Source organism: Tursiops truncatus, chromosome 16 (genome assembly GCF_011762595.2).
Source record: "Tursiops truncatus isolate mTurTru1 chromosome 16, mTurTru1.mat.Y, whole genome shotgun sequence".
Taxonomy (NCBI): domain Eukaryota; kingdom Metazoa; phylum Chordata; class Mammalia; order Artiodactyla; family Delphinidae; genus Tursiops; species Tursiops truncatus.
Window position 1 is genome coordinate 48,054,826 of NC_047049.1, and position 11,723 is coordinate 48,066,548.

At 59.3% G+C, this 11,723-nt stretch overlaps 1 protein-coding gene across 2 annotated transcripts; it reads right to left on the minus strand.

Moving 5' to 3' along the window:
* Positions 1 to 1,476: 1,476 nt before the first annotated feature.
* OPN4 (opsin 4) lies at positions 1,477 to 11,380 on the minus strand. 2 transcript variants are annotated; one of them, XM_033842187.1, is made up of 11 exons: positions 11,237 to 11,380; positions 9,866 to 10,011; positions 9,267 to 9,302; positions 8,657 to 8,790; positions 8,132 to 8,335; positions 7,316 to 7,487; positions 6,709 to 6,873; positions 5,673 to 5,780; positions 4,640 to 4,820; positions 3,351 to 3,494; positions 1,477 to 1,515 (listed from the first exon to the last, which is right to left on the minus strand). In XM_033842187.1, the coding sequence occupies exons 1-11, from the start codon at positions 11,378 to 11,380 to the stop codon at positions 1,477 to 1,479; spliced, it is 1,473 nt and encodes a 490-aa protein (XP_033698078.1). The 2 variants fall into 2 exon arrangements, with proteins under 2 accessions (XP_033698078.1, XP_033698079.1); XM_033842188.2 differs by lacking the exon at positions 9,267 to 9,302.
* Between the last annotated feature and the right edge of the window lie 343 nt (positions 11,381 to 11,723).

Here is an 11,723-nt window from a genome sequence, read left to right on the forward strand (position 1 = left end):
GCAACTGGGCCCTCTGTTCTCTGCCCTCCTGGAGGGCTCTGGCCTGAGCTGGGCCCTGAGGACTCAGTACTGGCCTGGGTGTGAGAAATTTCCCAGCTGCCAACACCCCACCTCAAACTCTGGGCCTAGCACATACAACATGCATGACAAGAAGGAATCCCCACTTCACAGGGGCGTTTGGTAACTTGCCCAAGGTCACAGAAATATCGAGTGGAAAAGCCAGGGAGGGACCCGTGTTCTTTCCCCCACTTCACCACCTCCTCTGCCCTGTGTCATGCAGCCCAGCTGTCCTGCCTGCCTAGGTCTGGCCCAGGAGGCCAGCAGCTCATGGCCAGCACCCTGACCTCCCCCATCCCATCCCCTGCCCCTCCCCCAGGCCCCACCCCATCCATCCCTGACTCCAGCTTTATCTCCTCCCCAGGGGAGGAGGGTGTTTGCCCTGCCAGGCCGGTGAGGATCCAGCAGCAGTGCATGACCAGTGTGGGGAAAGGAAGGAGCTGATCCTGCACAGGGATGGGGAACCCTGGGCTAGGCCGTACCTGGAGCTGCAGGCTCTTTCTCTGGACTCAAGCCCCCGCCTGATGCCTGATGCTGCCTCCGGCGAAAGGGAGGGGTAGCAAGAAGGATGCTCTTAAAGGGGAAGGCCAGCCTCCCTCCATCTGCCTCCCCTGGGAGATCCAAAGCCAGCCAGAGAGCAGCTGGTACTCACAAGCCGGGCGTGAGCTGCTTCCCAGTAACAGCAGCTCATCGGGGAGTAGGGATGGGGGCAAGGCTGGTCTTTGCCCCTCCTCCACTCTGCTCCCTGCAGTTTGAGATGGGGTTTTAGGAGTGAAAGTCACGAGGTGGGGGACAGAGGGAGAGGAGGAAGAGAGGCTGCTGTCGGCATCAGAGGCCAGGCCTTGGGTCTCTCTCCCACGGTGGCACCAATAGGTCGAGACTGTGCTTGTCGGAGACCTTCTCCGCTTTTTATTTTTCTACATCCTGCCAGAGCCACACACCCTGGGGTGAATTAGACACTGATTTGAAACAATGCACAGGTGCAGTGAGTGCACTTGTGCACTTGGTGCGCGTGCAAATATGTACACACAGGAGAGCGTGACCGAGAATGCACATGTGCAGAAGAGGGTGGTCCACGGTGGAAATAGCACTCTGGGGGGAAAGCCAGAGGTGAGTAACGGGTTCCAGCGAGGGAAGGTCTGTGTTCCGGGCCGCGAGAGGGCCTAGGTGCCCACTCTTCAGGCTGAGCCTGGGGCACAGGCTCTTGAGCTGAGAAGTGGGTGCAGACCACTTTGCAGAGCAGGAGTTTTGCAGTTACAGGGCCGCGAATCCAGCACAGCTTGGGTGACAGGGCCACTTCCAAAGCCCGCAGGCCCACAGGGTAATCCTGGGTCTGTGTGTGTGTGAGGGGGAGGTGAAGGGGTTGGACATGTCCCAGGAGACATGGGCATGTCCCAGAAAGACAAACTGATGGGCACCCTACATCCTGGGGTCCAGGCTGGGGAGCAGCCCTTTGGTCTGAAAGCAAACAGCAGACATTTGTTTAGCTCAAGGAGTATCCCACTGGGAGTAGTCTCCCAGGGACCCTCTGTGTTTAGGGGCACCGCGTAACAGAGGGGCGTTGTGTGGCCAGGTTTCGTCCTGGCTGGGGGCTGGGCCTTCTCCAGGCGATGTCCGAGGCCACCTTCAGGCCATCCCTCTGGGATGTCCCCAGGCTCTCGGACTCCTAGGGTCGGGACTGAGCTCTCCTCACCCCCACCATCCGATTCCCCCCTTCCCTGTAGTCCTCTTCCACATGCTCCGGCGTCTCCTCTCTCCCTGCGGTCTTAAATGCCTCATTCCTTGCCTGTCCTATCGACTTCCTCCCATCTTCTCTCTGCCGGCCCATTCCACTCAACCTGTCCTTCCGCAGCCACTGCGGGGAGGCCCGGCTAATCTGCTAAGTTGACCAAGCCCCTCAGTGCCCCGCGAAGCCCTCCAAGGGCTCCCTGTCCCCCAGACTCGTGACTGGAGACCCCTCATGACAGCACCTAGTGGGCCTCCCCATGGCTCCTACCACCTCCTGCCCCCTTCCCTCCTCCATCCCCACCGCCAGCTCCCAGAGCCCCTTGTCTGCCCCTGGGGTCACAGAGAGACATTCTGTCCCGGGACACCCTGCTATGTTTGTACAGGCTGTTTCCTCAGCCTGAACCGCCCAATCCCCGCTCCTCGGCCCCATCCTGCCTGGCAATCCCTGCTTTACCTCCACCTTTCCTGGGAGCCCTTGGGGACTTGCCTCTGCTCTCAGCACCCTGTGTGCTGATACCTCGTTGGCAGTGCTTATCACACGCGTTAGGTGACGGCTGATGTGCTGTGCCTCTCTGCCCGGCGCCCCACCCCAGCCCGGTATTCTCTCCAGGAGAGGCACAGTGCCTTTCATCATTGCCCGGCCAGCCTGGGGGACGCTGCCGGCCTCTGCCCTGGCCTCTGTGGTCATGAACAGTTCCCGGGCTCAGGGCTGGGGCACCTGGGGAGTGGTGCTCCCTGGGGTGGGAACGCTGGAAGAGGCAGGGGCCCCACAACTGCAGGGAGCAGCCCAGGGCTCCCCCTCTCTGGGACAGGCAGGGGAGCAGCCTGGGGGAAGGAAGGCAGGAGCTGGGGGTGTGGTGTGGGTGTGAGTGGAGGGGCAGGGTGGGGAGCTGTCAGCAGAGGGGCAGGGCAGCCTCAGGACCTGTGCGCACGGCGTTTCCAGCGTTCCAGAATACAGCCTTCTCTAATCACCATCAACATTCCGTTCCATAGGCACTTGGGCTGACAGCTGGCCTTCTTTTAATAGCCACAAGTATTCTGGGCGATACCCTAATCTCAGGGCATTCGCAGTGAGCACATACACCGATTGCAGCCCCACACCCCCAGGTACACCCAGTTTCCAAACACAGAGAGGTACGTGCCACCCACACTTGGTCACATGCACAGCTTAGAGCAGACACATTAGGGCACACTCAATCCCATGCCCCACGGTGCCACAGGGACAGAATGTGTGTGCCAGGCACATGGTCACACACATTTACATACATGACGTACATTCATCGTAGTGCGGTAGAGCCACCACCACCTGCTGTGTACATGCACAGTCAAGGTCACACAAACACACACAGACACTCTCGGGCACAGTCACACTCAGGCCTGCTTAGAACACCTTGGAGTCATGGAGACACCCAGGACCCCCAGGTGAGCAAGGGAAAGCTGGGAGGTGCAGGGAGCGGGTGATTCCCAGAGGGCATTGGGCCTGCTCCCCTTTCCTGGCCGCTCCCTGGGCTACTTGCTCCTTATCCCCGCCCTTTTATAGATTGGCAGGTGCCGGGCCCAGTTACCTTTCCGGAAGCCTCTGCTTTCTGTCCCTGGGACTTGGGAGGGGCCTTGGCTTCCACATCCTCCAGGCCCTGACTGCAGGGGGACCATCCGCTCATTTGCTGGGCAGTCCCCCAAGCAGCTGTTACCTCCGTGTCTGTCCAGCCCTGGGGGAGTGGGAGAGTCCCTGTGAGGTGAGGGGGACATTCTGCATCCCTGCTTCTGCCCCCTCCCTGACCAGGCCTTTCTCCATCCTCTCTACACTTATTCACTGGGGTGAAGCCCACAATACTGTTTACAGGGTTGCTGGTCACCAAACCCTTGCAAACTGTGCGTGCATGTGCTGGGATGTGTGTGTGGGGGTGTGTGTGCTGGTGTGCTTTCTTAAGCATGTAGGATGGGTATGTCTTCATGAGGATCTAGGGCCTCTTAATGGATAAGATTCACTCCTTGATGTTTACTACATTAGTTCAGGGATGGGTCCTCTGGCAGCTCCTCCCTCAGCCCCTCCACTGAGACCCTCAGGGATGGGGGCAGTGGGAGGAGGTAAGTGGAAGCACTTGGTGAGGCCCAGAGTGGGCCCTGTAGGCACAATGATGGAGGAGCTGGGGACAGGGGCTCGGGTTATAGGGAACTCTCCTGGTGACATCAGGGGGCATCAGAGCTCCAGGCCCCAAGTAGGGGCTCGAAGACTGGTAGCTCCCATGGCTGACCACAGTGGTGGGGGCAGCATCCATGGGCACCCCATCTAGTCTTAGATGTGGACATGATGATTTTCCCTTTCAGAGGAGGACAAAGAGGCTCAGAGAGGGTGAGTGACCTGCACAAACTCACACAGTAAGGACTTGAACTCAGGCTTGAACATAGGTCCCCCGACTCCAGAGCCAGTGCTCCTTCCACTGTATCCCGTGAGCTCCAGGAGGAGGGCGCTTAATGCTGAGGATGAAGGGTCCTGAGCTAGCTCCTGCCTGTCTCTCTAGAGGCCCATCTAGGGTCAGAAATGCTAGTCTTTTCAGTCTGAGGCTCTAAGGCCCTGGGATAGCGCTGGCATGGAAAAGAGGTGGCCTGGAGTTGGAAGACCCATGTTTCGTCCTGGCCCTGCTGCTGGGTGACCTTGGGCCAACATGTTGCCTCTCTGACCCCAGTGCCCCTGTCTGGCAGGGACGATGGTGTGTGGGAAGGCCGTGTGGGGGGGGTGAGGGGCTCTTCCTGCCAGCGTCCCAGGTTCCTGAGGGTCCCTGAGTCTCAGAGGCAGCCCCGCCCAGAGGAAAGGATGGCGAGGTGCCAGTCAGTGAGAGCCCAGCCTCCTTACCACCTCACTCTCAGAGCCCAGGGACACCTGGCGCCTCCGTCCAGTGATCCAGCTGAGGTCTGAGGCCTGGCTGCTCAGTGTGGAGCGGTGGGTGAAGCGGTAGCTGGTGTACAGGCCAGTGCGCTGGCCTGACACGCCCAGCAGCACCCCGAGGCAGGGCAGGTGCTGGGCGATGGCCATTCTGCAAGGACAGCAGGTTAGGGGGCTGGACAGACAGACTTGAGGAGATGGGGGTGGATGGATAGACTGATACTGGGCTAATGGGAGTGGACAAAGAGCCTCTGGGGAATTGGGGACGTAAAGACATTGGGGTTATGAGGATGGGCAGACAGACACTGGGTCCGTGGGCAGGGAGGGAGAGCCTTAGGGTGGCAGGTTCAGCCAGATGCTTGCTTTCAGTTCTCGAGTGGCTGACCTAAGCCACATTTCTGCAAATGGGGACCAAGAGCCCTCCTGAGCCGCCTCTGAGCTGGATGGGCTAAGGCCTACAGCTGGCCTCAGCGGGGTGCTGAGTTACTGACACCACCAGGCAAAAGGAAGCACTGAAGGCCCCCTCGTGGAAGAGGTCAGCTGTGCTGGGATTCTGTCAGCAGAGAGCACTGTGGGCCAGAACAAGCCCCAGGCCTCTGCCGGGGCCCCCGGAGTGCAGTGGAGCTCTCCCTGCTGTGATCTCTCCAGGCTGCCTCTGTCTGGGGGCCTCTCTTTGTAGCAAGCAGCACTGCTGATCGGCCATCCTGGCTGCCTTTTGGCCTCAGCTCTGAAAATCCCAGTTAGTATTGGACACTGCCCAGGGAACTCTGATGTCCCTCCAAGCTGAGCCTCCTAGGAAGCTGGGACAGCAGAGAGGATCACACCCGCTCCAGATCCCATCCAGTGTCACTGGCTGCTCTCAGCTGTTAGTTCCCCACCCAATGCATGTACACAAGGGACAGGAAAGATGGCTGGCCTCTGCCCCCATTTATAGGCCCAGGCCCTCTATGCCCATGAGGGTGGGACTGGGTATCTGGGGCTGGGTTCTGGCAGAGGGCCACACCTGTACTTGGGGTGGGTGATGGCATAAATGATGGGGTTGTAGATGGCAGAGGCCTTGGCGATGACAGCTGGCACCGAGTTCATGTAGGGCGTCAGGACATGTGCGTACCTAGGACAGAGAAGCTGTGGTTCCTCTGCCAGCTGGCCCTCCCTGGGGACTCCACAACCCACCAGCCCTCTCAGGAACCTTCTCCAGGCCAAAAAAGCCCTGCCAGGGCACAGCCCAGCCTGGTCCCAACCAGCATGACCAAGTCATCCCCGGGGGAGGGACTGCAATGCCAGGGAGAATCCTGATCTGAGGGGAGTGGGAACCCAGGGAGCACTGGAGGGAGGGGTGCTGAGAAGATGTGCCAGGCTAGGGGTTTCGCCAGGTCCCACTGTCCCTTGGAGCCTGTGCTGCTGGCAGTAAACCCTCCCCACCCCCAAAGACTCTGGACCTCTGCCCAGCTCTCCCCATGCCCCGCCGAACCCTGATGCCTGCTGCGACCCTGGCTCCTTGAGAGTAACGGCACAGGAGGGCCCCAGAGGGGACCAGGCTGTTCCTGCACAAGGAGAAGGTCTCATACCCAAGCACCTGCAAGGACTCATAGTTCTCACTGTCTCAAAGTGCTCCTGAAGTCTGGCCTGGCTCCACGCTGCTGCAGGTAGCAAAGTCCGCAGTCTCTAGCCACAAAGGACTAGAGGGCGGGAGGTGAGTAGCACCCTGGCTGTGTGCCCACAGTCTGGGTGAAGAGGAAACCAGAACCTCAGGCAAAGTTGCATATTCCCAAGGGATCTTGCAGGACCTGGCAGCCGTTGCAGGCCCTCAAACCAAACCCAGTGTGGCCCAGAACTCCCCCAGCATGTCTCCTAGTGCCTCCAGGAATGAGACAGGCCTGGCTCCCGTGGGGCATCTCATAGCAGGGGGAGAATAAGCCTGTGAGGCTGGACCTAGGGTGTGAGGACGGCTGGCTTGGGCTTGGGCTGGGGAGGGAGAGGCTGCCCCAGGGTCCCCTTACCCTTCTCCCACCCTTCCAGCCCCTGCCCCGGCCCCTCACCCAGCAAAGCCCATCAGGGCTACAGTGGAGTAGGGGGCCCAGGAGAGCACGAAGAGAAGGATGACCAACAGCTCGATCTTGGCCATTTTCCACTCGTTCTGCAGACGCTGCCGTTGCCAGGGGCACTCACCACCACCCTCGCTGGCCCCGAAAGTCTGGAGAGCTCTAGGAAGCATGCAGAGTCTGGGTCTGAGCCCACTCGGGTTGCAGTGAGTGCCAGGGTCATGGCTGCTATCAGGGAGCCTTCTTGGACCCGGCCATCCCTTCCAGTGCAGGCAGCCCTGACTCCCAGAAAGTTCCCCAATATATCCAGCCTAAGCTGCCTCCCTGCACTTCTACCTGTCGTGTCTTCTCTTTCCCCCATGCCGGCTGACCAAGGCTGAAGGCCCACGCTTCAGAAGACCGTGTCTCCTGAGACTCTTTTAAGCACCCAGGTTGTACTGGCCTTTCGGCACCCCATCCCATAAGCACATGTAGTGAGCTGGTCTTTGCCCATCTGGGGCTGGGAGTGCCCTGGGGTGTGGGTACAGATGTGAGTCACGGGCAGCCCTGGCCAAGGGGCACAGCCCCCATCCCATGGAGCCCCTCCTTCACGCCCAGCTCTTACTGGCCCGTCTCCCGGATGGCCTTGAAGATGAAGATGTAGCAGTAGATGATGACGAGCAGGGGGAGGAAGAACACAAAGCAGAAGAGCAGCATGGTGTAGGCGCGGACCGATGGCGTGAAGCTCACGTAGTCCCAGGAGCAAGAGGTCAGCAGCCCCTCGGGCACATAGGCACCTGGGAACCAGGGGCGGGTGCTCAGCCTGCAGGGCAGCGCTGACTTAGGCTCCTCATCCAGCAGGGGCTTTGGATGTGGGGTCTGAGCTTCTCAGACACTGGCCCCGGCCCCAGCCCTGCCCAGTGGAGTGAGGAAGCCGGGGCACGTGGAGGGCAGCTTTCCAAGCTGGTTCTAGCAGGAGACAGCTGGCAAAGTCCACTGCTGCCAAATCTTGCCAGTTTGGAAGAGAGACCTCACCATAGACTCCCCCAAGACTTCAGCCAGCTTCCTGGTCCTGCCTCAGAAGGGCGGGTGCCTTGCTGCTGACCCTCCTACCTGCTGAGGCCTCACACCCCAACTCCTGCCTGTCTGACTCATTGCAAACTCAGCATCAGATGCACCTGACACTTCCCGCCAGCCAGGAACCACGTGGTCTTCCCCTCTGTATCTGGGGATGGGAGCCCAGGTTATCCTCTGATTGTTGACGGTACAGCCTCAGTTCCCCCTGCTGCTAGCCATGCCCCCTGAATGTCCATTTGCTCTGAGACTTAAGCAGTCTCTCGGCCCCTCCTGCCAGCTGGTCAACCCAAGTCCACCTACCTGCCCCTTGAACGTACCCCTCCCAGCCTATCTTCCCTTCCCCTGATTCCCTGAGCCCACTTACTCCAGCCAAAGAAGGGCGGCAGACTCCAAGCCAGGGCATAGAGCCAGACGCCCAGCAGGACAAGCGCCGCCCGCCTCTTGGACACCATCCCGACGGTGGCCAGTGGGCGTGTGATCACCAGGTAGCGGTCCAGGGCGATGGCCGTCAGGGTAATCATGGAGGTGATGCCAAAGACAGCCCCACAGAAGGCATAGAATTCACAGCCTGTGGGCACAGCTGCCTGACCTCAGTCCTTGGCAGGGAGCCCATCAGATACCCCAGGGGAAGGAGGGTCTGTGGATTGCATGTACTCAGCTCATACGCTCGCCTCTCAAGGAAAGCAGGCCTAGTTCCTCTCCACGCCGCCTACATGCATCTGACAGAGGCTCACGGAAACCTCTTGCTAACTCATGAGACTGAGGGTGACTACCCAGTCTTTGCCCAGGAAGAGCACATCGCCTTCGCATCTGGGCCACCCTCCACCGTGGACATCCCCTGTCCCAACCCTCCTCCTCCCTCCAGCGAAAGGGAGTCCCAAGTGTCTACCTGTCTCTCCAAAGAGCCACTGCTTATAGACGCTGCTGGCGAAGAAGACGGGGGCCTGGGTGAAGGACATGAGGAAGTCGCTGACTGCGAGGTTGATGATGAACATGTTGGCGGGAGTCCTGAGCCCTCTGCTCCTGTGAGGGGTCAGAAACTGTCAGGAGGCGCTTCTGCTGGGGAGCTTCCCTCAAACACACGTGCACACACGTGTATGCTTGCACACAGGCACGAGCTGCCGGCCCACAGGCCCATCCCGCTGCCCGGCAAGTACCAGCCGAACAGCTCTGGGGCCTGGCATTGTGGGCTAAGAAGTGAAACCCTTCAAGGCAGCAACTCATGTCTCTCCTGTTCCCCTTCTCCAGTGTTCCTGCAGTCCTCACCTTCGGGGCTGGCAAAGGGGAGAGGAGTTGACGATGGCGCCCACAGGCCAGGTACTTTCACAAACCTCATCTCCCATAATCATCCGTCTTCACATCTACCCCCTCACCCCATTTCATGTTGCAGATAAGAACCCTGAGCTCCCACCTGTGAAGTGGCTTGCGGTCACAAGACTCAGTAAGTGACACAGCCAGGATTCACTCGTTTGCTGGGCACCGCACATATAAAAACCTACTTAATCATCACATTGACTCCATGAAGTAAATCACAACTTCATTTTGCAGACAAGAAAAGTGGACTCAAAGAAGATAAGTAACCTGCTCAAGTCGTTTCAGCTAATAGATGGTAGAGCCAGGAGTTTACTTCTCCACGTGCCCGTCTCAGCCATTCAGGCGGTGAGTGGGGCAGGTAGGGAAGGAAGCCAAGGGTGGTGGCCAGGGCTGGTTGCTGAAGGGCTTGAGGACTCAGGATCCTGGTACCAGGGCTGCTCTTTGAGGCAGAGGGAAGGTGCCCACTGGGACAGGTGTTGGAGGTGAGCCGAGAGGAGGGCAGAATAGGCAGAGACGTGTTTGTCATAGGGACACACACCCTACACAGACGGTGTGCCTGGGCCCAATTGAATGTGCCATTCAAGCTGCCCTGGATTACATTTGGGCCCCTTTCCTGGGTTTGAAGATGGAGGCCTGAGCCTGAGACCACTGGCCCTGGCCTCCCCACCCAGACTCAACAGTGCCCTGGCAGAGCTGGCACCAGAATTTCCACCCTGTGTTCTGCCCTGTCTCTGCGTGGCTGGCTGCCCTCAGTGCCCAGGCCCCCATCCTGCCAACCAGGCACCTGCAGAAGGTATAGATGACCGTCAGATTTCCCAGCATCCCTGTGAGCCCCACCAGCAGGATCACCGTGCCCAGGGCGTAGTGGGCGGAGTCTGGAACGTCGACCGTGGGAAAGGGGACCCAGGCAGCAGCCTGAGCCCTGGCTGCCTGTGAAGAGACAGAGAAACAAGGGCATCCCATGACTCCATCACCTTCAAATAGTCCTGAGAAGAAGAGTTAGGGTTCCCAATGGGGCAGGTAAAAAACGCTGCAGGCGGGCAGGCTCAGAGCGGCAAAGCCGTTTGCCCACACAGCTAGCAAGCGGCTGAGCTGGAATGGAAACACCGGTCTCCAAAAGTTGAGCCCAAGTTCCTATACCATGGCCCAGATGCAAAAGTCTTCTAGAAGTGTGCTCAGATCACCTTTGGAGGCTGGTAGGACAGACAGACACATGTTTGGCAAGCAGGGACATGGCTGGAGTGACTTTATCTTTCCTTGGGGAGAAGGCAGAGCCATCTCCTGGGTGCGTTCCTCTCCTCTGTATGGGCCCCATCCCAAGTGCCCGAGACAGCCAGCAATGGTATTCCAGTCCCCTTTCACTCTGGGGAGGTAGAGTGGGGTGGAGCCCCTCTTCTCAGGAGTCCCACATCCTTCCCAGCCTCAGAGAAGGAGGTTGTACTCTCCCACTATATAACTGGGTAGGGCTGACTTTGACACCTGGTGTGAGAGTGAGAAAAAGAATAGTCTTTTAAAAAGAAAATTCAGGCCTCCTAGGTCACTGTAGGGAGGTCCTGCTCCTATGAGGCCAGTACAAAAGGCTTTAAAGACTCCTCCCACCCCAGCTCCTTGCCAGGGAAGGGAGTGGTTTAATTTCTGTCCTGCCCTGGCTCCTGTAGCTACTGGAGCCTTCCCATCCTGTCCAGAACCTAGGCCAGCATCCCATGGTCTTGAGGGTGCCCTCGTCCCTCCCCAGTTAACGGTGGGGTTGCTGGGGTACGGCCCTGGGCCCTGGCTAGGATGATGGAAGCGACAGCAGGCACCAAATACCTCGCTTTGGGCTGGGACAAACCCAGAGGCCCAGGGCAGGCCTTCCTCTCTGGAAGGCTCTGGGGGGCATCCTACTACGCTCAGAAAGAAATGGACGTGCCATTCCAGCCCTTTGTCCCACAGGGCTGGCCTTTTTGTCCCTTGGAGGCTCTCCACAAGGAAGGAAAACTTGCCACACTCCCCTCTATTGATCTCTTTGCATAGGACAGGCTCAGAGAAGTTCAGTAACATGCCCAAGGTCCCACAGCAGAGCTGTGGAACCTTGTCAAAGCCCCCGCGTGCCCCTAGGAAGAGCAGCAGGGAGCGGGAGGGAGGCTCTGCGTGCACACGCTCGCCCCAGGCTTACCGTGGGGCTGACGGGCGGAGGGTGGTCCAGGCTGGAGGTGCTGCTCCAGGAGCTGTCCCACCTGCTGCGGGAAGCTGGGGTGGCTATGCCGTTGGATTCCTGGGCCGGGTCCAGTGGGGCTCTGGTCCCCGAAGGAGAGTTCATCCTGATGTGGGGTGGCCCTTCTCAAGCCCACAGAGAAGTCAAGGGCACGGGGAGCTCAGGATATTAGCTGTGCCCAGCCTCCCGACGTTCCTCCATCCTCAGCACCCCTTCACGGTCCACCGGCTGCCTGCTCCTGTGTCCGGCGTAGACCCAGCCTGGAGCTGTTCTTGGGGCTGGTGGCTGCTCTGTGCCCAGCGCAGCACAAAGGAGAGAGTGTCACAGTTATGGCGACTCACAGTCACAGGGTCTGTCCCCACCTTTAAGTAGTGGAGCTGGGGGTGTACATGCCCGATCGCTCGGTGCCTCAGCTCCCTCTGACACAGGTCCCTGATGATGGCAGCAC

Excerpts from the sequence above, each read along its gene's own strand:
- OPN4 (XM_033842187.1), bottom strand. The coding sequence starts at position 11,380 with ATGAACTCTCCTTCGGGGACCAGAGCCCCACTGGACCCGGCCCAGGAA. Across the intron at positions 8,791-9,266 it reads GGAGTCAATGTGATGATTAA|GAGCAGAGGGCTCAGGACTC; the intron begins GTAGGTTTTTAT and ends GACCCCTCACAG. Across the intron at positions 1,516-3,350 it reads AAGCAGAGGCTTCCGGAAAG|ACCAAAGGGCTGCTCCCCAG; the intron begins GTAACTGGGCCC and ends GTTTGCTTTCAG.